This window comes from Cryptotermes secundus, unplaced genomic scaffold (genome assembly GCF_002891405.2).
Source record: "Cryptotermes secundus unplaced genomic scaffold, Csec_1.0 scaffold391, whole genome shotgun sequence".
Lineage (NCBI taxonomy): Eukaryota > Metazoa > Arthropoda > Insecta > Blattodea > Kalotermitidae > Cryptotermes > Cryptotermes secundus.
In genome coordinates this window covers 2433592-2457930 of record NW_019737394.1, presented here as the reverse complement: position 1 = coordinate 2457930, position 24339 = coordinate 2433592, and the positions used below count along the sequence as shown (strand labels likewise).

At 43.1% G+C, this 24339-nt stretch overlaps 1 protein-coding gene across 2 annotated transcripts; it reads right to left on the bottom strand.

Annotated features, from left to right (window-relative positions):
• Positions 1 to 596: 596 nt before the first annotated feature.
• On the bottom strand, positions 597 to 24046 carry LOC111870323 (CLIP domain-containing serine protease 2). 2 transcript variants are annotated; one of them, XM_023862505.2, is made up of 6 exons: positions 23898 to 24046; positions 20121 to 20525; positions 11456 to 11561; positions 9561 to 9766; positions 5732 to 5830; positions 597 to 964 (listed from the first exon to the last, which is right to left on the bottom strand). In XM_023862505.2, the coding sequence occupies exons 1-6, from the start codon at positions 23959 to 23961 to the stop codon at positions 642 to 644; spliced, it is 1203 nt and encodes a 400-aa protein (XP_023718273.1). In that variant the 5' UTR covers positions 23962 to 24046; the 3' UTR covers positions 597 to 641. The 2 variants fall into 2 exon arrangements, with proteins under 2 accessions (XP_023718273.1, XP_023718274.1); XM_023862506.2 differs by having other exon boundaries at positions 20121 to 20381.
• Positions 24047 to 24339: the final 293 nt, after the last annotated feature.

Genomic DNA, 24339 nt, shown 5'->3' with positions numbered 1-24339 from the left:
TTGTCAAATTTCGACTATGGTCTCGACGATGGGGTTGAACATTATAGTGCAGTATTGAATTCTCAATTTCAAGAATAGTAAGAACATGTAAGATTTGAGGTTTTTACGGCGGTGACTATGAAGAATGCCGTCTTCTGGGATGTGGCGCCGTGTAGACATAGTATAAACCGACGTTTCGGAGGAACGTATCGAGCGTGTGCAGGTGCCACTCTGAAGATGGAGGCAATACGTTCCTCCGAAACGTCGGTTTATACTATGTCTACACGGCGCCACATTCCAGAAGACGGCATTCTTCGTAGTAAGAACCTGGTATTTACTTCGGAAACATAATATCGACTCTTCGTTCATTTTGTATATGGAGTGCGCGTAAATACACGTCTGGCAAGAAGCGGTAACATGGCTGTCAGCCGGAGGATATCTCATGAAGCTTGTTCAAGAAATATCTGTCCTTCTAACAGCATGACCTCGTATCAGTAGTTCGATTAGGAGAGTGTTTAATAGTTGGTTCACATTACTGGCTTTCAGAATTTCGCGTCTCCTTTGGTACAACTGTCAGCTCATTGTGAGCTGGGTTTTTCACTCACACCTGACGTTACTCCACAGGCATCGTGAAAGAAGCACAGAAATAGAGTGTGTAGCGTTCAGTCGGCGAGTTGGTTTAGGATCCAGTCTGTGTAACGTGCGACACGTGTGTACACCCCTGGCCAGTCCTTCCTGCCGCAAGGATCCGGCCCAAAAGACACGACCCCAGCCAGGAAGTAGCGTGATCTGCCATCTCGAGACGACACCCCGGTGCTCATTAAAGGGCCTCCGCTGTCTCCGGTGCACGAGTCCTTGCCGTCAACGCCGCCCGCACATAGCTGACCGTCCCCTATGTCGAGCCTTTTCTCTCGGTAGACTCTGCCGCAGTCCTCGTTACTGACAACGGGCAGCCACACCTGCAGCTTCACGTTGCTGGCTTTCACTGCACACAGAGAGGAGGATGTACAGACACTGCAAGGAAGAAAAGGAAGAGAGCCGGACAGGAGAAAATAATATATGGAAAGAAATAAAGACACAAAGAGAACGAAGGAAGGGACAGGAAGCAGGGACATTCGACAACTCTAATACTGCTTACAGCTCTGAAGATGCTGACAAGAACATGAGGGATGATACCAGAACAGTGCAAGGTGAAGAGAAGGCCGTTGCTAGGCAACGACACGATAAACACCTCTCCACTTTAACTAATGCACATGCAAGAATAGAGGAACTGTTGGGCCATTGATAGGCAACAGTTGCTACAACAGTTGGGGACGTTGTGAGAAACGGTGTTTTCTATGCGACCCGTGCCGAGGTTATGTAAGGAGAGCGAGATAGAGAGAGAGTGCAGCCGAATGAAAGAGTGAATCGCGCTTGTGTTCCTCATTACAATTATTATTATTATTATTATTTTATTAAAAATAGTTGTTGTTACTTTGAAACGGTAGAGGACGAATTCAATTCAGTTCAATTTGGTTGATCGAGTCGTTATCTATTCAGAACTCCATAGAATATTAGGTGTAATTGTTAGACGAAACATCATATTTCTATGTGTGCCAACTGTGTATTCGGCTGCACTTTTGTGTTCAGCGTTAATTGCGGCCCCGCCGCGGGTTTGAATCCTGCGTTTCGATAAATATTTCGGAACTCGAGGGAGGAAAGTGAAAAGTGAATATCAGATCCAAGAGAGGGGATGTCCCGGCGCCGGGATACTAGACATTTTGGACGAATAAAGATTCTACGTTTAAATCAGAACACCTGACATTAGTGCAACAATATATCGAAGCGGACGCGTAACTAAAACAGCTCCTCATGGTGCCGGGCGACTTTGAGAACGTGGCAAATACATATCCCAGCCTCGGTGAGGATAGTGCGGAATGGGCTGCCGTTGTAAATGTAGCGGAAGAAAACGGAGCGAGCTGCTCCAGAGGTCTCCATGGAAAGCCACCTTTTAGTGCCCAATATGGCACTTATACAGTAGCTTCACACGACTTGAAGGCCGTGCTCAAGGCGAGCATTCTAGCAGGCCAAGTTAGTTCACCAAAAGTCACAAGGCAACAAACATAGCAGGAGGGCAGTTTCCAAGAAGTAAGGAGGCGGAAACGGCACACCATCGACGAAACTGCCGGAACTTCAAACAAAGCGGCAGGGCAGACCAAAACGTCGCCCGGCTTAAACATACCCCCGCCCCCCAAGGAAGTCGTCACCCGAAATTTTTTGCCCCCCTCAGAGAAGCGGACATGGACACCGACGCTTTCGGTATTGAGGCCACATCAAATGAGGAGGCAGTTCTTGGCAAAACAGGAGGGCCGCCTCCAATAATCCTGATGTCTACCACTACCCTGATTCAGTTGCAAAAACAACTGAAAGTGTAGTCAAAGAAAACTTTGAGTTTCGTAGCACCACAAACGCAACCAGAGGAATCACGAGAAACAAGGCGGATTTCCAATCCGTCAAATACCACTTCGACACCAATAACATGTCCTAATACTCGTTCTATTCCAAATAAGAAAAAAAACATGAAGGCGGTGATACGCCACCTGCCATGCAACACCCCTGCAAACGACATCTGAAGGGCTGGTGAGCCCTGGTTTTGACGTTATTAGCGGCAAGCAGATGAAAGCCCAAACACCATAAACCTGCCCCTTTCCCTAACAACCTTTCTGAGGGCGGCAAAATCCCAAGAAATTTTCCGACTATCAAGCTTCAGCCACATCGCAATCAGGATAGAGACACGTAGAGCTCAGAATGGTCTTACGCAGTGCCATAACAGTCATCAGTTCGGCCATGTCTGGACAAAGTGCAAGCGACCTTCCCGCTATTTGTGGTGCGGGGGCCGTCACCTGCACAAGTAGTGCCCCTAGAAGAAAAATACATTTTCCACCCAAACGTGCTGCAAATGTCTGTTGGCGGAAGGTGAAGAATCCCATCCAGCCATTTATCGGGGCTTCAGACACGCGAAGGAGGAAGGGTGTTCTGTTCCAAACTCGCCACTCCAGGCGTGTCCTTCACGGCGGCGCTCCGAGGCAGGAGAGATCCGCAGGCAACAAGGCCCTTGAGAGAATAGGACCATGTGACTTACAGAAACTAATTTATTGCTTGAAATTGAGAAAGGCCTACGGAATTGGTGGCATTCCAAATTAATACCCCAGGCACCTTCCAAGGCGACCATTGTTACATTTGACACATTTATTTAATCACTGTCTTCGGCTGTCCACTTTTCCACAGTCTTGGAAGGAAGCAGAATTCATAACGTTACCGAAACTAAGTAAAGACCTCAAATTCCCTCAAAACTAACGTCCGATTATCCTCCTGTCCACAACAGGCAAACTATTCGAAAAAGTCATGCTGAACATAGTCCAAAAGCGCGTTGAAGAAAGAAACCTTCTTAACGCAAGCCAGTTTGGTTTCCATGGACGTCACAGCACGACTCTGCAATTTATGAGGCTAACAGACCAAGTGACCCTTAATTTAAACAATATTATATTTACGGCCGCGGTGTTCTTGGACATCGCAAAGGCCTTTGGAACCACACGGCACTCTGGCTTGCTATATAAGTTATCTAAATTGGAACATAACTTTGAACTCTGAGAGTGCAGCCGACCAGTAGACGTCTACTGAAGACAGAGAAGACTTTATGTGTGCTGCAGTTAGAATTGCATTTGGAATGTGTAATTTGTTGAGATTGTTATAATAACTGTGCTAAAATCCGTTGACAGGAAACGTCTACTGAAGACAGAGAAGACTTCACTTGTGCTTCAGTTACAGTGATATTTTGATTGTGCAGTTCAGTGGGACTGTTGTAGTTGCTTGTGGTGGCGATCCGTAGGTGATCAACGAATCCGATATCAAATCCGGAACCCCGTAACACATGCCAGTACTTAAAATATCTCTGCGTGTGGGAAACATTTAAAGTAATATTTCTGATTCACCAGTGCGACATTTACANGGTAAGTTTCTCACGGCGTTGTCGCTTGCAGAATTCTTATACTTTTTCTTCAACCCTGAAGATGGGGGCGATACGTTCCTCCGAAACGTCGGTTAACACCACATATACGAGTACACGGTGCCAAATCCCAGAAGACTGCTTTCTTCATTTACAAAACGATTTACAACAAGAAGAACTTATTGGAATGATCTTCAGTAAATTAACATCAAGGACAATATTATGAGGGAAACAAAAATGAACATTTGGTAAGCCGGTTTACTTTAGTGAAGTACACATATAACAACATCTTCAAAAGTCTGCTGTGCTCATTATGATCAAACACGAAGATTGATACACAAGTAATAATGTCACATGCAGGGTCTATAATTTAAAAGTAATGGGTATTACTAATCCCACGTGGAGGCGTGGTCGAGTGCCTTCACCATGAGCCTGCGAATCGCGGGGGGGCGATGAAGGAGGAAGTCTCGAATCTGAGGCGGCAAAATGTGGTCGCGATTCCCACAGGACTCAGACCCAAGACAGACACGTCCCCATCCTCTCGTCATAGAGAGCGCCCCACATCATCAAACTCAATTGTCTGGTCGTAATATCCAGATGGATGCTTTATTCCAAGACACTGGCCGACTGACCGTCTGTCGTAACATAAGACTTGACTCGAGAGTACAGCCAACCTAGCCCTCCAGGTTGTGGGTGTCTCGAATTGGAGGCAGTAAAATGTGATCATGAGTCCACCAGAAAGCGTAAACGGGAGACGCATCCTCTCGTCAGAGAGGATGTTACATAAGGACTATGACCGCAAGTGTTCAATTGAGAAGATGAATTACGCGTCTAGGTCTCAAGGGGCTTGTCGCCAAAACGAACTGATTCGCTGCAAGCCGCCTGTCGCAAAATAACCCCGACTCTAACTCTAAGAGTGCAGCGGAGAACGGACAGGAATTGCGGCCATGAGGATTCTCGAGACAGTCGCCAGCCGTTAACGACACGAATAGGAGAGAACTTTGTTGGTATCCGTTACCAGGCAACGGCTAGTGAAGACATAGGTGCAGTACAGCGATTTGTGTAATATGTAGATCCGTGAAAATGTTACATTTACTTGTAGCTACGAGTTATAAAAGTCCAGTAAATCCAGTTACTACTTCATACTGGTCACTAAACGCGTGACAGTATAGTAACATGGAAACCAAAGTCGTGCATTATTAATGTTGTATTTTAGCGTCCTGTTGCACTGATTCGCGTCCATGATGTGTATGTATTGACCGTCTTCTAGTGCACACAGTGTCACTTGTCACTTCACAAATGTTTCGGCATCACTGTGCCATCCTCAAGTGTGTTATTTATGTGAAACTATTGCACTTCTCGCTATCATGTGTCGTTTATAAAATGATTTAAAATGTATATTCGTCATGTACTATAATAAAATTTATCATCTTATACGTCGTATTTCAAACTCGCGTATTATATCATTCTTCCGCTATGGGAGTCGTTCTTCCTATATTTTGTGTATACTGTGTCTTGTGATGTGTCCTTCGTTTATGAGATTGTGTGCACTAGAAGACGGTCAATACATACACATCATGGTCATACATTATGTTTGTCTATTAGGATTCTTGCGTACTATATAACGTACCTTGGGATATGTCTTAAACGAAGAGTACCCGTAACATTTCTAAACAGGACCAACTGGAGGAACACCTGGCCACATGCCCATGTCCACAGATTATTGACTTCAGCCTTATAATAAAATAAGTCTTATGTAGCACTCACTTGTCTCTGTTCTGCCCCATCCGGTGACCACCAGTTCCTCTCCCAGGTGTCTGTTGCTCACCGCTTCGTCGAAAGGCAGGCAAATCGGTTTCACGAACTCTGCAACACGCGCATGAAACTGCTGTTGTTACTTCTCAGTTGCTGCATTAATTACAGCAATGAGCAGCAGTTTCCAGTTGTTTTGAGCCTTAGGCTCTCTCGGCGTCAGTAGTAAATAACAACAATACAAAGGACATACGCCCAACTAGTGAGAATATACACAGGAATGGGGCATATCATGGACGCCGCAAAAGGAAAATAACGCGCAATGGAGAGAGAGTTGCATTCTCAAACAAACACATTTTAGTGCGAAAAACGATAAGCAGCAGCACTGAAATATATTCACTTATGATCTAGTGCAGTGCGACGGTTTCGAAAAGTGAANACGCGTAAGTCTGAAACCTTCGACAGATTTTATTCAAACTGCAGACATTTGTGTTATATGTGTCTTATTCTCTCTTCCTTCTTCTTATATTCCTGTAGCTCCCACTTGGAGCATTGGACATCCGTGAAATGCTTCGCTTTACTTCAGTTTCATAATCTTAGACAGTCGGTAGAACCACTTGGACGGGGATCAGCAGAACTCAAAGCCCCTACCTACAGAATATAACACAAACAGAATAAATGCAGATGTCCATGTCTTGAGCAGGATTTGAACTCACGGTCTCCGTGTTCGATGGGACAAAGATATGAAGGTTGGAACTTTAATAGTGGCAACACTGCTGTAGAGACGCCATGCAACGGAACAAAATAATGTCGCTTATACCACACGTTAGTTACATACCTACCTTGCCTCAGAACAAATGGACTCTCTCTTCCCACATCACGCGCATGCGCAGTGTCGAGAAGAGTAGAGCGTCGTGTTAGCTAGCGGTCTAATGTAGTGTTGTCACGATGTTTTCGAAACAGGAACAACGGAGTTGGATAAAGATTGGATGTCCCGGAGGCCGTACAGCACGACAGTGTCATCAAGGTCTTCATGAAGCTTGCAGGGAATCTGCATTGCCTTACAGAACAGTGGCAAGGTGGGTAAAAGCCTTCAACGAGGGACGCCAAAATGTGGCAGACATGCGTCGGTCAGGTTGTCCTAGTGTCAGTGAAGAAGTGTATGCTCTTTCCGCGTTACTGGAGAGTGAACGACGCCATACGATTCGTGAGCTGCCCGAGAGACAGGATTAGCGCATACGTCTGTGCTTCACTTTCTGAAGGAATGCTTGGGCATGAGAAAAATTGCATCACGATGGGATCCGCATGATTTGACGGAAATGCAGAAATGGCTACGATACGACGCTGCTCGTAACCACTTGGAGCGCAATGAGAGCGAAGGAGAGTCTTTCTTACGCCGTATCATTACGCTGGATGAGACATGTGCCAATTTGTACGAGCCACAAATGAAACGCAAATCGAACGAGTGGCGTCATTATGGGTCACCATGAAAATCGAAAGTTTGTCAGGACCCCAGCAATATGAAAGTTATGATGATTCTCGTTTACGACTGTGATAGTGTTATCCTAACGCATACCGTTTCCCGACAGCAGACCGTCAAGGCGCAGTATTATTTTTGGAACACAACCTGCGAGCAGCTTTGAGAAAGAAGCGGCGACACTTTCTGCAGAACCCACCCATCATTTTGCAGGACAGTGCTCTGCCGCATGCAGCTCAAGCTGTGGCTGATTTGTTCAGTCGATGGGGCTGGGAAGTGCTGTACTATTCACCGTACTCCCCGGACTTAAGCCCATGTGACTTCGACTTGATTCTTAAGACGAAGGAACCACTTCGTGGCATTCGCTTCAGAACTGTTCCAGAGATTCTTCAGGCAGTAGACCGCTCCATTCGAACTACCAACACAACAGGCGCCGCTAAAGATATCCTACGACTTCCACATCGCTGCCAACGGGTTGTACACAATGCTGGTGACTACATTGAAGGACAGTAAAACTTCGAAACATGCATCTATTTTGTATCAGTTGTAAATAAATAGTTACCACTATTAAAGTTCCAACCTTCGTATTTCATGCATTGTACAGCACGGCTGTTGTGATCGGAAAATAATTACTAATGAAATTTAGTAATATATGTAGCGCTTTTCTATTAAATTATGTGTTTAAAATTTAATGTGAGATTTTGAAATTGAAGTTGATTAAAAATATTTGTTTTAGACGCATTTTGGCGCCCCCGGGAAAATCTTAGCTGCCCCCTGGGAAGGAGGGACAGTCTGAACTACAGAATGACTGTGAATTATGACGTAAACCAGATGGAGAATGAATGAAAGACATGGTTTGAGGATGTGTGAATACTAAATACTAAGGAGAATACTAATCTTGATAAAAGAGAGATTGCATAACTGGACAGAAGTGCATGAATTCTAGCTGTACAGTGTGTACTGTGCATCTGTTGTTAGGTGGCCGCATGAGTTGACGAGATATGCAAAGCACAGTGGGGAAGATAAACATGCACGGACATTTCATTAAGGTATATTCGCTGGAGATTTAGGCGCTAATGGATATTAACATTAAACTGTACATTAAGAAATAGACTAGAATGTTGTCAAAGAGTTGTTCTGACTTAAGGTGGCGCCCAAAAGCGGGATTTTATGATGACTTCGATGAATATTCCCGTTGCATATCTAACTTCATGGAGCTGAGACCTTGTTGAGAAGAAGCCACCAATTTTGCAGCTGCTCAAGAATTTACCAGCATTGTATGGAATCCAAAGGCTCGTTACCGTGTTCACAAGAGCCCTCCACTGGTCGCTATCCTCAGCCAGATCAATTCAGTCCATACCACGCAATCTAAGATCCACTTTAATATTATTCACCAACCTACATTTTCGTCTTCCTAGTAGTCTCTTTTCTTTTGGCTTTCCTACCAATATCCTATATCCTTACCACAGTTCGTGCTACATGCCCTTTCCACATCATCTTCCTTGACCTGATCATTCTAACTATACTTGACGAAAAGTACAAGTTATAAAACTCCTCATTATGTAGTTTTCTCCAGCCTCCTGTCACTTCATCCCCCTCCGATCCAAATATTCCTCTCAACAACCCGATCTCGAGCCCCCTCAGTCTGTGTTCCTCCCCTAATGTCAGAGACCAAGTTTCATACCCATGCATAACAGGAAAAATTATACTTTTGTATATTTTAATATTTACGTTTTTAGACAAAAGATTTTGAATTGAATGCTAGCAAGCATTACCCTAGTTCATCTTCCTCTTAGTTTCTTCCTGAATCAAGTTGCATACGAATAAGAACTTCTTTACTTAGCTGAATAATTGCCCGGCGCTGAACAATCAACCAGACTACTCTCTGTAACAACTTATATCGAGCAGGCTGGTGCACAGAATGCGCCCTAGACTTGTGAACTGGAGACAGCGGTTTAGAATCCCAAATGGGGTTACTGGCTACCCTTTCTTAGGGGTTTCGTAGTTTTCCTCAGTTTCTGGTGGTGAATTCCGAGATATGCCTTATCGCTTCCTAGAACTCCTCATCTATTCAACACGCATGCGCATCTACCCGTCTTATTTCAATTGAATATGGCCCTGGCGTCGACTTAGCCTCTAACGGAACTGAGTACCGGGAATCTTCCTGGGTTAAAGGGCGGCCGGCTTGTAAGGCTGTCAACCTCACAACCATCTGTGAGCCGATTGTCTAGAAAATGTGGGAGCCTCGACCTCTCACAAACCTATGGGCCTCCGGGCCTGTTGCAGGGATAGCTCTACTTTACCCTTACTTTTTATTTATTCCAACTGAATAAAGAAACAGGTCATGAGAGACGTGCAAAGACTTGCCATTGAACTGAGCCTCTCGGTCCAGTCTGACGAGACCGATGTCATTGAACCTGTTGGTGGATCTAGCTTCGTATTCTGGATGTATTATGATCCTCTGTACCCCGAAATCTTCTGGGAACGGAGCACAGCTCTCTTTGCCAGAAAACAGGTCCCTCTCGCAGTCCGGGTTCTGCTCCGTGTCGAATTCTCCCAGTCGTACCGTCAGCCTGCAAGAAAAGAGGCACATAATACACGCAGATCGGGTGCAGAAAGGCACAGCAATACGTATAATGGCTCGAAATGGGTATAACAGTTAACTGTGGTTGCAACTTGCATTTATTCATGGAAATATAACAATAAAGCTGCTTTCCTCGCTAATATAAACTATCAGAAATCTCAAACACACCACAATTTAATAGCTTACTTTTTTTTTCGGAAGAGAAATATAATATTAATAATGATTCAGAAGCAGCTATTCATATTGTGGCATGTAGGCAGCGATCGCTAAATAGACGACTGTATATCGGCCGTTGCTAGGCAGCGCCTCGCAAACAACAATAACTGAGGAATGTTATTTTCTGTCTGGCCGTCTAAGCAACAATTGAACAGCAATAGAGAAACTGTTTTTTCTGTGCGTTCCCTGCCGAAGAGGCTTTCTGTTTTTGAAAGGAAGTAGATTAGCCTGGGATGTCCAGATTATTGGGTAATTTTCCCCGCCAAGCGCTACTTCCGGCTGCTCCTCTAAACAGGCAAAGAATTAATTAAGCGCTATTGCATGAAAACATATTATATACTGGAGGTATAGCTCCACCAATCTTGACCTTGGCTTGCCTTACACCCGCTAATCTGACAACGGAGACAAATGTCTTCCCTGCGGTCTTGAGCATTTAGAGTCACTTGCGGTCAGCTACAGTGAAAATTTTGCCGGTCAGAGGGACAGTAGTCGGAGTCAATGACTCGAATAACCTTAAATAGATGACTGAACGTTTCCTGACGTGACTGCTAGTATAAATAATATCAGTTATGTAGGTCAGATTCGCGAGTCGCGAAAATATTGTCATGAGTTCCGCTGGGCCCAGAACCAAGAATTACCGTGCTGGCTAGGACCAACAGCAGTTTATCCGATAGCCAGACAGTACAGTTGTGATTAATCTATGCTGTTCATCATCAAAATGGCACATCCACTGAGTAACGTGGAAATTTTACGGCCCACATCTGTAGTGCCACTTAATAGTGTCATGCTTAAACCTACACAAATATAGTTTACTTCAGTAATAGAAAGCGCGACGTATTCTTATCAATATTGTAGCGTGTAGACCAGTTACTAGGTAACGAACGCGAAACAGACAACAAAACAACATCCGCTACTAGGTAACATATTCTTAATAAACAAATATACGCAGCCGTTACTGAGTAACTCCTTCGCAAACAAAAATGTTCCCACGGTAACAAATCCACACGCAACAACAGAAGAACTATTAGAAACTGTGTTTTCTACACTGTCCGTGCAGAGATGTTATGAACAGGATAATGGACCAGTGAGTTCAATTGTGGGATATTCTCCGTACAGTAGCGACTTGAGCACAGAAGCTGAAGAATCTAAATGGTTAAGATCCGTTACCGGGAAACGACTAGTGAAAACAGATTGAGAAGGATTATCACTGCTCTAGTGATTCGTAAAGTGTGTTATAATTACTTGTAGTTACGATTTGTAGATGGTCAATAAATCGGTCACCAATCCAAACCCCGTCTGTAGTCACTCGTACACGTGACAGTTTTAAGATTGCTGTTTCTGCTGCTGTTGTCTTCTCCAAAAGTGTTCGTGGTTGCGGTAAAAGGGGCGATAAATATGAATCCTATTAGAGTGAGGAACATGGCTGTAGCGTCTTATACAAGAGTATGATTCTATGACTCACAATGTGTACCCACGGAGTTCGCTTCTCGCCAGGCAGTGGGCTGCGGTGACGACGTAACGCTTCGTAATGAGGGCGCCACCGCATAAGAACTTCTTAATTCCAGTAGCTGAAACAAATGTTACCAACTGTATATTTTTAAAACCAGGCTCCTCAGAATCTCTTATACAGTGAATAAGGGCTGAGGGTACACCATCTTGGTTCGTTTTCATTCCCGTTGTCATGAATTCCACGCGATGTTTCGATGACATGTACATCAAAAGCAATACGATATATAAGTAAGGTCTAGTTATGTACCTATATAACACCAAATATTTTCTAAATCTGCCACTCAGTATCATAGCGTTGTCAGTTGCGTTTTCAATATGGAGAATCTCAATTGAAACAATTTTTATAAATTCTGTAATTCATAAACAAATTTTCAACGTGCTGTACCTGCTCACGCTGGTTCCACGCTCGGGGATGTTCTTTTCTCTTCTACCCTGAAGATGAAGGCGATACGTTCCTCCGAAATGTCGGTTAACACAATATCTACACGGCGCCACATCCCAGAAGACGGAATTCTTCATAGTCACCGCCGTGAAACCTCAAATCTTACATTCAACATATTTCATTGTTCAACTTACTAACCACGTAACTGATTTTTGGCCACTCTGTACTTCTTATTTGCAGTTGAAACTATTCTCTAAACGATATTCCATCCATTTGATATTTCTTGGCACTACAATTCAAAAATTATTTTTAATAGTTTTGATTTGAAAACATAAAGAAAAAATAGACTTCGATGATGGGTTAATATTTAGTAGCTCTTGAGGAGGCAGGATGTGAAGGTGTGATGCTCTGGGTTCTTCTGTAGAGTTTGAAGTTCTCTCAAACGATTGTTATGAAGTTAAAGTTAAACTCAAAATAATAGTTTTGGCATAGTTGGGGGTGGTGTCCAGCTGGGTCCACTCGGCACGTCAGCCACTGAATGGCCTATTGTACCTGCCCCGGATGATTATGATGATGGAGAAATTAGTGGAATGAAGATTGGCAGGGGAAACCTGCCCCAGCGCCACTGTCCACCACAAATCCCACTTGACCAGACCCGGGCCGCCGCGGTGGGAAGCCAGCGACTAACCGCTTGAACTATGGCGCGGCCTGTAACTTCGGTTACATCAGCATTTAATCCGGCAACGTTAACATCAGGATGGGTTCCCTTTCTTCTTGGATATAATCCCGTGTTAAAGATCAACGGGTATTTCGGAGGAACATTTCATCTCCATCATCAGGGTCGAATAATACGTTCAAGCAATAAACCAGTATTGGTGTACTTGCTACCTGCTTCTTGCTTTTTTTGCTTGGCGAATTTTCCCACTCCGAAGAAGGAGATGGAATGTTCCTCCGAAATATCTGTTGATTTTCAGCGGATTACACGGCGTTATATCCCTGCCGATTCTGTGGTTTGAGATAGGGTCCAGTGACGCCCTCTTGTGAAAGCAGTGATGAACCTTCTGGTTCCGTAAAATGCTGGGTATTTCCCGACTACATAACTACCAACATCTGCTTCCCAGAACGAACTCGACCATAGGAAGGCAGGTGGTTACTTGATTGGGTGGTTTCTTGATTAGCTAGTTAGCTAGTTTGTGAGCTGGATAATTCATTACCACTCCTAGGCCCTACAGGTCCTAAAGCAGCTTTAAGATTATCTTGTTTGGATCAAATTTTAACAGATTTGTTACCAGTAAAGTCGATACAACAGAGCAGGTAAACATGAAACAGACATAATCGTTCCAGTAACAGATCGATTCAACGAAATAATCCTCAGAGGATGTCCTCTTTCATCTCGATTGTCAACTGGATATATTCTCTAATGTTGTAATTCCGGTATGTTGCTGGTGTCAGCAATTGAGTCTACTAAGTTTATGCTGTAGTTTCAGCAAATAATTCAGCCGATTACAGTAAATAGCTTTTACAATTGCTACATGAAAGAACGAAACGAAGAGACAGATTATGAAATAAGAACAAGAAAATTTTAAGAACCATTAAAGTCAGGAACAGAATTACCGCAGTTTAGATAAATGCAGAGTATTTACAGGGGAGCACATGAAGTATAGTTTGTTGCATCCTGTCATGAAAATTCCTATGGCTAACGTGTGTCACATTCTTGTCACATCTCTATTTCCAGCAGGAGGAGTTTGCTCCCTAGGACGTTTCGGCGTAAATTTTCCATCTAAAATGAATAGTTCCACCAATCTGTTATAGTAGGCCGTATCATAACTCAGGAGGTTAGTCGCCGGCTTACCACCGCGGCGGCCCGGGTTCGATGCCAGGTTAGTTCATGTGGGGCGTGTGGTGGAAAAAGTGACATTGGGGCATATTTCTCCGAGTATTTCGGTTCTCCTGCCAGTTCTAATTCCACCGACTGCTCCATACTCCTCTATAATCCAGGGCTCGTATAATAGGCTTCTTAGTGCCCGACGTACCAAGTGGACTCACCCCACCTCACGAATTTCCCCCCCCCAACACATTTATTATACATAATCGACAGAATCTTCAATAAATCTTCAATAAATACAGCTTGTGAATGAGTTATGCTCAGTGGCGTAATTCATATACTCGTTTTTCTTCTTGTTCACTTAGATATCATTTCAGTTCTTGTATCGTGGTATTACTCAGATCAGTCTGGTAGACTTACGACGGTGTATCTTCAGCCTATATATATACAGATTCGATATTTTCTGGCAGGTTCACTGCTAGCATATTAGTGTGGTTTTCTAATTTTTTAAAGTATATTAATTAAATAATTTTCCTGGGGAGTAAAGCGCGGCCGGCGCGTAAGGCTGACAACCTCACCGCTATCTTTGAGCCGATTGTCTAGAAATCGTGGGAATCTCGATGTCTCAAACCCTATGGGCCTTCACGGTCTGCTACAGGGATGGCTGTACCTTTTTTAGCTTCAACAGAGTACTTTTCGAAACTCTGTTCCAGATTACCCTGGGGTTTTTCGTGATGAGAAGAGGGAATTCACTCGAGATATGTTTGAGGTTTTAGGGATCCTAAAATACTTTTAAAATTACATTTTCCGTCTTTGGAATAGTATAATTGTACAATCTGAATGCACAAACCACTTTTTGCAAAGATAATTTCAATTTAAAATTTGTCTTAATTTAACATTTCCCCCTTCAGGTATATGTTCTCTAGCAGCAGCTCGTCAGTACTGTTGCGCAGTTCCTTATACGTGCCGTGTAATTCTATCAGTCAAGTAGCTCGCGAATTAATTGACAGCAAAATATGACGAACGTATAGAAGGTTCATTATTAACAATAGCTGAATATATTATCGTTATAATATTAACATATTCTCATTATAAAGCCAGTCATTATGTAATCAAAATGTAATGGGTAGCGCCTAAATCAAATTTCCACGCAAGTAAATAAGAGACAATGGCAATTTTCTTAACAGTGAATTGTGAAAATTAAAATACACCCCACTCCCAATCTATATTTTACGTGATTCACATCTTCTATCCTCAGTTCACAAAACTATGGCGTGTTTTCGTCAATGTCTTTGTGATATATTACGGTGTGTTCTGTTATTAATATTAGATATTAAATCCCCGCTGATTTGTGGTTAAAGAAGGGAATTTTGAAGTGGAAACCCCCTGAATTGGCAGTTTAACCGCTGTTGAAAGAAACAAGCAAAATACCAAGTCATTAAATGAGTAATCTTGGTCTGTGTTTGCCACGAAGCGGGAAGTGAGTTGCTCAAGATGAAGGAAACTTCGCTAGAGTTCTGTGAAACGGGATCAGGTAGAAAGAAGCATAAGCAACGACAAGAACTGTCTGTCTTCTGGATTTTCCTCCGGTGAAAACAGACGCTTGTAATGCTCACTGCGTGGTTGCAGCAAAGCATTTTCGAAAAGATCTTAGGTTCCTGCGAATCTGCGAAGGCACCTGCACACAAATCACTCAGAATACACATGTAAATTAAAGGTACGAGTTGTTTTTAGGCAACATCTTGACGCATTCACACAACGTAAATAGTCGAGGATAAAACTAAAAGAGAAAATAAAGATGTCCAACCAGTAGTCAGTCGCTATATCCGCCGCGCTATCTCGGCTCACAGAGGCATCCAATAAGCTACGTTATATCTCTCACTGGAAAAGGACACACAATTGGGGATACATCCATAATTCGTTTTGAGAGGGACATTGAAATGTGTAAAAACAATTGAGGCGCTGAGAAATCAGGCAATACTATTGCTCCTGCCATTCAAGACCTTGCCACCGACGTCAAAAAGGAGCCAATTCTGTGCCCGCAACTCTGCGTAAATTCGTTGTAAAAATACAAAGAAATATCGGGGCTCGAAGTATTTTTAATATTTCTCGTTAGATGCCTGATATTATATGTTGAATTTTCGATCAGTCTAATCAAGCTTATTAGCTCTTTTCTTAGAAAATTCTGAGTCTTGGTAGAAGTTGAAGTTACTATGCCAAGGGAGGTTAAAGCATGGGTGCAACAGGGTTTCGCCCTGTCCCCCACACTGTACAGACTACATATAAATGATTGTCCCCAAACACCTGGTGTCTATCTAGGTCTCTTTGCTAAAGACACCGGTATATGAGAGCCCGCAAAGAGGGTTACGTTCTCAGAAAGCTGCAGGGAGGTCTCAGTGCCATTGGGACGTGGTATGAGTGCTGGAACATAAAAATCAATGGAGATAAGACTCAGAACATGTACTTTCCTCATAGATTTAGGACCCCTGAGTCTCATCTTACATTGACTGAATTGAATATCCCCTTTGTCAGTCTTGTAAAATATCTCGATGTAATCTTCGTCAGGAGGATTACATGGAGATTGCACCTAGAAATGACTGAAGTCAAGGCCTTCAGAACATTTATTAGAATGTACTCCCTATTCAAAAGTGAACATTTAAGCGGTAACATTAAAGAAATCGTCCATAAAGCACTGATTAGGTCAGTAATGACTTATGCTTTCCCTCCAGGGAATTAATGACAGACACCTGCCTCGTACAGTTTCAGCGCCTGCAGAATAAGGTTCTCCGCGCCATTGGAAATTTTCCAAGGTGCACATCGGTCCACGATTTGCACACAGCTTTCAACATACCACACACACACACACACACACACATATATATATATATATGATTATACAGGGTTACTACAAATGATTCATTCCATTTCGAAACACTACATTTTGCCATAATTTTCCGGCTTCATTTGTTGCACGAGTTGCAGACGACCAGTATCCTTAAACCGCCGATACCACCGCAGAATGCCCTGTTTACATGGCGGTTCTTTTCTGTGCTCTGCTCTGAATGCACGCTGCACTGCAATAACAGACGAACATCTCGCATATTCCAACACACAGAAACTCTTTTCCAGCTTCGTCGCCATTTTATGAGGCACTGCACTCATGCTGCCAACTGGTGTATCACGATGCAAACTTGGTGAGTTTGCGGTTCTCTTCATATTAGTCATATCTGTATTTATAATACTTTGGAGAATATAGTGTTTTGAATCTGTAATCTGGCCAATAAATTTGCAGTCTTTATGAAAAATGAATATTTTGTCACGTATCTGGGTGACTGGAACGCGGGTTCAGATTTGTAATTGGATTTATCAACAACCTACAGGTCGTCAATACAAATAATTATTGCACTCTTGCTGATTTGTGCAATTTACAATCACTCCACACTAATCTCCTCAGTCTGTCTGCACTAGTCTTCGTGGGTTTATAACACGGGAGCTATAACAGTCTCACTGAAACACACACTTCAAATATTACGCATAAAAAAGTCTTCAAATCACACGTTAAATCCTCACAGGCCGACCTCCTGTACCCTTCTGTACTCCTGATTCCAATTCGCTCTGTTCGCGTGCTTCTGCCGCTACTGTCTATGACAGCTTCAAGTCAGAGTCAAAGTAACATTGCGACTGACGGTCAGTCAGTCAGTAAGTCTTGGTGTCGAGCACCATCTGGGGCTCATGACCAGATATTTATTATTATTTGACAGCTACGGTCTTATTTTTGTGGGGCGCCCTCTCTGACGAGAGGACGGGTCTGTCTTTTTCACATGCTGCTGGCCATTGCCAGAGCAGTCTTTCTCGGGTCCAGCTCCCTTGGGACTCGCGACCATATTTTACTGTCTCAGAGTTGAGACGTCCCTCTTCGTCGCCTCCTACGACTCGCAGGGTCACGATGGAGGTATTCCACCCCGCCTCCACACGGGTGTTTGCCAGCTTAGGAATTCTTCTCACTTATATAGCCGAGGGACGGACATCGACTAACAATAAGTCCAAGTCCAAGTCACATTGCGACTGACGGTCAGTCAGTCAGTAAGTCTTGGTGTCGAGCCCCGGCTGGGGCTCATGACCAGATATTTATTAGTGTTTGGCATTTACGGCCTTGTTTCTGTGGGGCGCCCTCTCTGACGAGAGGACGGGTCTGCCTTTTGTATATGCTGCTGGCCCTTGCCAGTGCAGTCTTTCTCGGGTCTGAGTCCCCTGGGGCTCGAGACCATATTTTACTGTCTCAGATTTGAGGCTTTCCTTTTCGTCGCCTCTTACGACTCGCAGGGTCACGGTGAAGGTATTCGTCAATATTTCTATACTGACTAACAATAAACACACGTCACGTGATCACTATCTCCTGTTTTGACGTATCCGAGGACATGGAAAACACAGCCGTCTTCATTGTTGCGTAACCTAGCAACGGGCTCGAGTCTACAGAGCTGTTGCCTGGCAACGCGTTGATCAAATTCGTTGCAGTATATTAACGTGTTCATCAAATGGCACCATCGAACCACTTCCAGAGCCAGATAAATCCAATGATGCCTTAAGATCCATTAGAATATAGTCCCCCCCTCCCATTTACACATACGTGCCGAAGAATCTTCCTTTTTCGCTTCATTTTCTCCACGTAAAGATTTGTTCATGAATTTCTCATGAGGCACAGCTCGTTCTCCTTCATGAGTTATTATCGTTATAGAGCTCACAGTTTCGAGTGTCTTTATTATAGTGCAATTTTAAATAATTTATCTGCAACTACGAATAATTAAATGACTTAGATCAACACAATTTATGAACGCAAATAAAATCTGGTACAATGCATTAAAATTGAAAACATCTTGTAATTGTAACTTGATTTTCCATTATGTTGTGAAACTCTGCTGTTCAGCTTAATAACAAATACGATTGCCTGCGTTAATAACGGGCAATGTTTACTTTAACAGGAAGAACAGGAAGACGTGCCTGCACACAAGTAAACAGATTATTATTGAGTATAGACCCACTGCTAAGCAATGACTCTGTAAACAGCGGCCGCTGCTATGTAAGGCCCTCAACATAAACGCATGCAACAATATAACGGGGTTATGCGACCTGCTTTTAAGCGAAGACATGGTAACCGCGGTAAAGACGCCTCAACAGTAGAGAAGTTGTGTTTTCTATGTGGTCCGTGCCGCGACCGTTGCTATGCAATGGTAGGGTAAACACGATTCAATAATAGGGAGATCTTGTCTTTTGCGTGGTCTCTGCCGAGGAGTTATCTTGAAGACATTTTACGCTACAGTGCAGTTGAGAATTCAGCTGTGGAGTGTTAACCAGCGGGCAACGGAAGCTGAAGAATCTCCATTGCTAAGATTAGTTACCAGGAAACGTCTAGTGAAGACTGCAGAGGAATAGCCATTGTGGAAAGCGGTTACCAAGTAAAGAAGAGTGAAAGTAGACAGAGAAGACTTTGTGTGCAGTGATTTGTAGTGTGGAAATCAGCGATAGTGCTATTGTTATTATTAGTTACGACCTGTGAGTAGTAAATAAATCTAGTCACTAATCTACTAATGTCGGTCACGGTAGCCGAGCGGTCTAAGGTATGTACTGTCTTCGCTCGCTTGGAAACCGGGATCGTGGGTTCGAATCCCACTCAAGGAATGGATGTTTAGTGTGTGTGTGTGCGTTTTTCTGTGTTTGTGTACAGGTAGAGGCCTTGCGACGAGCTGATCACCCGCCCAAGGAGTCCTACCGAATGTGTAAGATCTAGAAAAACCGAAGTGAACGGAGAAGTTCATGGAGGTAGGCCTAGGCTCATTGGGGCTGTAGTGCAAGGAAAAAAAAATCTACTGATACATGTGACAGTATGATGGAGACTTCCCCTATTCACTAATCTTAATGTTCGATTGTATTGTCTGGTAGATTGATTAATGAGTTTTAATTTGAGTTATCTTCGCTGTCAACATGTTCAGTATACCAAACCACAACTTAAAAACAAGCCTGAATTAAATAAAATTAACATAATTGTTTTCAGTGGTATTTCCTCCACGCCACATATAGTGATATCCCGCCGTGACTCGATTGTCGAAACCTCATTAATTTACAGTAAATTCTTCATTTGACGGACCCAATTTAAAAAGATTTCGGATTTAACGGACCCATTTCTCCGATGCTTGCTGTTATTCTCCAGTTGATATGTCGTGTATGTGTATCTCGCCAGTCAAGCTGCGAACGTGACACGTGTCTAGCTCACAGATCGTTCTGTCACTAATTAAATTTGCGTTGTTGGTTTCAAGCAGACACCGTTTTACGAACATTTTGATTTAAAGGCGATTCGGCAGTAACTGATACCCCTACCCCAATTAGTCCGTTAAATCGAGAATATGCTATACTTACGTGATTGGTATTCAAAGAGTGCTGTCCAAGGGTACTGCTCCAAATCCGTCCTGTTTCCACCCCAAATTCTCTGGCTGTTGTCAATGCCACACTCTTTAGCGGGTACCAGACGAGCGTTACGGTGTGACTCCCAACTTGAGGCTAGCCTCTGCTCCTGAGGCTTGGTGTTCCACACCGGCTGCATGTATCCTCCACCACCCGACGAGGTAGCAATTGGCGTTACAGACTGCGAGTTGGGACAGCACACTTTCGGATTTATCCCTTCAAACCCACAGTGAGACTGTCTTAGAAGTTGGACTGATTGGGTGGGAAGAGGTTTCTGCTTGAACAGGGACAGCAATTGTTGGCATTCCTGTATACGCACGCACTGGCCCACACAGCCACTTCCTCCATGGTAGGAATACTCTGGAAACACATCTGTTTGTTAGTTATCATATGTGTAACATCTGCTGAGAGCTCAAAGGTTAAGTCTCACAATATCTTATAAAAGTACTGTACTGTTCATTTCATCTGCTTTTTTACGTATTCCTTTCCTGCCCTACATATTAAATAATGATGCATCAAGCCCTAGGTTATCGCATTCTCCCAGGAATAACATCCAAAAATAGTCAGGCTCAAACCACCTCATTTACATAGAATACATCACTTCACATACCCACACCAAATACCGTATTTACGCATGTATAGGCCGCACATTTTTTCCAAAAATTCAAGAGGAAAACTGGGGTGCGGCTTATATTCGAAATCACACTTCATTTAAAAAAAAATTATATTCATAATTAGTAATACAGGGCGTTCAAAGATCGAGGAATTATTTTATCTATAATTTCTGTCTGAAAATTGTGCTGCGGCCTATACATGCGTAAATACGGTATTACTAATACTCATAGAATATATACGATACGATGAAATGAAAGATTGCCTGCCCATTCGTGACCTGCTACATGCAACGTATTAATGCTCGACGTTTCGTTATTACGATAATCTGAAATTCTCTGGCTATGAAAATCTCGCGCTTACAAAACTTATATACCGGTATATACAGAGTGTCCTAGGAGGAAATGTCCGTATTCTGGGAGATCGTGTTACCTGTCATTCGAAACAAAAAATGTGTATATGTACATGTGTCCCATTCCGAATGGTTTTCGAGATAGAGATATTTCACTGTACAGTTTTAAAACTGTTGATAAGAAAGAGATATTACTTACTGTTTATAATACCGGTATATATTCTTCAAGTGACAAAGTTGGTACAGTTTACCTAGTACAATACATTTTGGAAAATTTAGTCGTCAACATAAACGCACGTTGCAACTCTTGAGGACATGACGTGTTGCTCGTCTGTACAGTGAAATAGCTGTATCTCGGAATAGGACACATGTACATGTATAATTTTTGCTTAGAATTGCTGATATTATGACCCCCCCTGAATGTTGATACTTCCTCCTGGGACACTTTGTATAAAGCAGAGTGTGTCGATCATGGATTATGATGACGAGATTTGTTGAAAGTAAAATGAAATAAAACTGGAGAGGAAATGGTCACAACCTGATCTGAAGCAATATCCTACTTCCTTGATTTGATTAGGCTGGCGGAATTAGGGAAATTTCAGTATTTGTTCCGACTAAGGCTATTTTATTCTCTTTTTGCTAGTGGGGTGGGATTAAGTCCCTTCTACTGCGGCCACTTCTGGCCTATTGTACCAGCCCCAATGATAGGTGAGGGTGATTGTGGAGCAATTGTTGGAATGAAGATTGGCAGGGGAAACCGAAGTACTCGGAGAAAACGTGCCCCAGCGCCACTTTGCCCACCAAAAATCCCACTTGACCAGATCCGGAATCGAACCCGGGCCGCCGCGATGGGAAGCCAGCGACTAACCGCTTTAGCTATGGCTCGGCCAAGGCAACCAGTTGCTCTACGTGTCTGTTAGATAATCGGTCGTCTGACCGCATTAGTGGAAGCCTTCAGTTAGCGAGAGATGTTCACATAAAGTTTGTTACTAGAAAAGAGGCTTCAGTGACCGAAGCCAGTTTCCTGTCAGCGTGTAGAGGAAACCAGGGGGAACGTATTTCTGACCGGAACTTGTCTTTGATCAGATGGGGCGGAATTTTCTGTCACAATAGACTACATAAATGAAATGGCTTACAGGTAAAACGCAGTTCCATCGTCATCATCATAATCATTTTTTCCTAACGAAACTGAGGGTACACTATCATGGTCATGTATATCTTGTTTAATCATTTCTGAGACAGTTTTCAGTTTTCATCAATCTCGCTATGAAAGCCATGTCACCTGCAATCATTTTTTTTTTCAATGGCTCTTCCAGCTCAGTCATTTTTCACAGACGGCAAGGCTCCTTGCACGAGTGATCAACCTGTCGCAAGGCCGCTACCTTAATACAGGGCAGCACAAACAAAGAATAGACGCATACACACACTGAACATCCATGCCATGAGTGGGATTCGAACCCACGATCCCAGCCTCCGAGCGAGCGAACACTGTTTATGCCTTAAGGCGCGTCCACATTACTCGTGATCGTGCTCGTGTGACTCGCTATGCTCGCGAGTAATGTGGACGATATGACAAGTCACGAGACAAGCAAATTTTTAATTTAAAAACTATAGCCAATAAATTAAAATACGACTACAGCCTATACACACCACGAGTAAAGATACGGATCCTCACGCGCCCAAGCCTGGCGAGCAACTGAAGTAGTGTGGACGAAGATTTACGTGCACAAGTAAAAGTCAAATGAGTCTCCCGACGAGTACAAGCCTGGCGAGCACGAGCACGAGCACTAGTAATGTGGACGCGCCTTAAGACCGAGCGGCTACTGTGATCGGCCGGCAATTACACTACAGAATAAAATGAAATACTTACAAAGTCTTGATTTGGAAACCTGTACCTAAAAGGTCGCTTGGAAAGACGATGTGATAATATTAAAATGGATATTAGGGAGATAGTAGAATATAAGCTTAGGATATGTCTATGGCTGTTGGTTAGGATCGTATCCATCGGCGGGCTTTGGTATTAGTGATGTTGAGCTACCACGTCATTAGGTGGTTACTATTAACACTGCAGACAACGTGGTCTGCATACTTCGGTGTATCCAGTATTTGAGCTTAAGCATTTGTGTTTCGGTACATTACTCTGTAACCTGCAAGTCGTACTTACAAATGCCAATCAGGTGGCACCACAAACGCGTGTTTATATTGATTATCTTTATCTCTTTTTCTCTTTGTGTCTGTATATATAATTTTTGAGGTTCATTACATTGTTCACAATAAAGAGCATTTGGATTCTCTCTACAGTCTGCACCATCACACCATATTTCTCTAAGTCACATTTTAATATTGTCTTTGCATCTATTTGCTGATATCCCAAAATGGTCTATTTTCTTTAAATCTACAGATTAAATTATGTTATTTTTTAGCGTCCCATCCATGCTACAGGTCCCGTCCGCATAATCTCCCTTATTTTATCGTAATACTATTATTTGGCGAAGAATACATATTTTGAAGTTCCTCATTATGTAGTTCGCTTCCTGTCACATGTTCCTCTCTTTTGGATCTAAATATTTTCCTCAAAACTTCGTACTCGAACCTCCTTAAACCAAGGGCTTCGCCTAGTTCAAGATAGAGCTCCAACCTACATCAAATATCAGATGAATTTTCGTACACTTGTTAATTTTATGTTTCTAGATAGAAGAAATGCACTTCCCTATGAAGCTAATGTACCCTGAGATGCAGTCGATTCAAGTGAACTCATTGCTACTTACGTGACACGCTCAACGCGAGTAGGCAGCTGAAGCAGAGAATTACACGCTGCGGTCTGGAAGCCATTATGAGAGACACTGGGCACTGACGCGGACTGACCGGTCTGCCTTGGAATGTCTCGGGCGGGAAATCCCTACGCGCTATATATGTTTATTGTGGAGATCCCTGCGCGACTGGAAACACTAGGAAACCTTCGTAGCTAGTGATAAACATATCAGGATTAGAGGATTTTATCACAATGTCTTCCTGAGAGAAATGATGAATAGTCCCAGAAATGGTGTTAATCATCATCTCCATGCTCTAAAGTTACAACACATAGTGCGACTGTTTGGGAACTGTAGAAGTTGTCCCTGTGCTTAACTAATTAAGCGCTATGCAATGAAAACATCTGGTGGAGTTGCACATATAGACCCATGTTACCTTAGCCTCGATACTAGTTGGAGA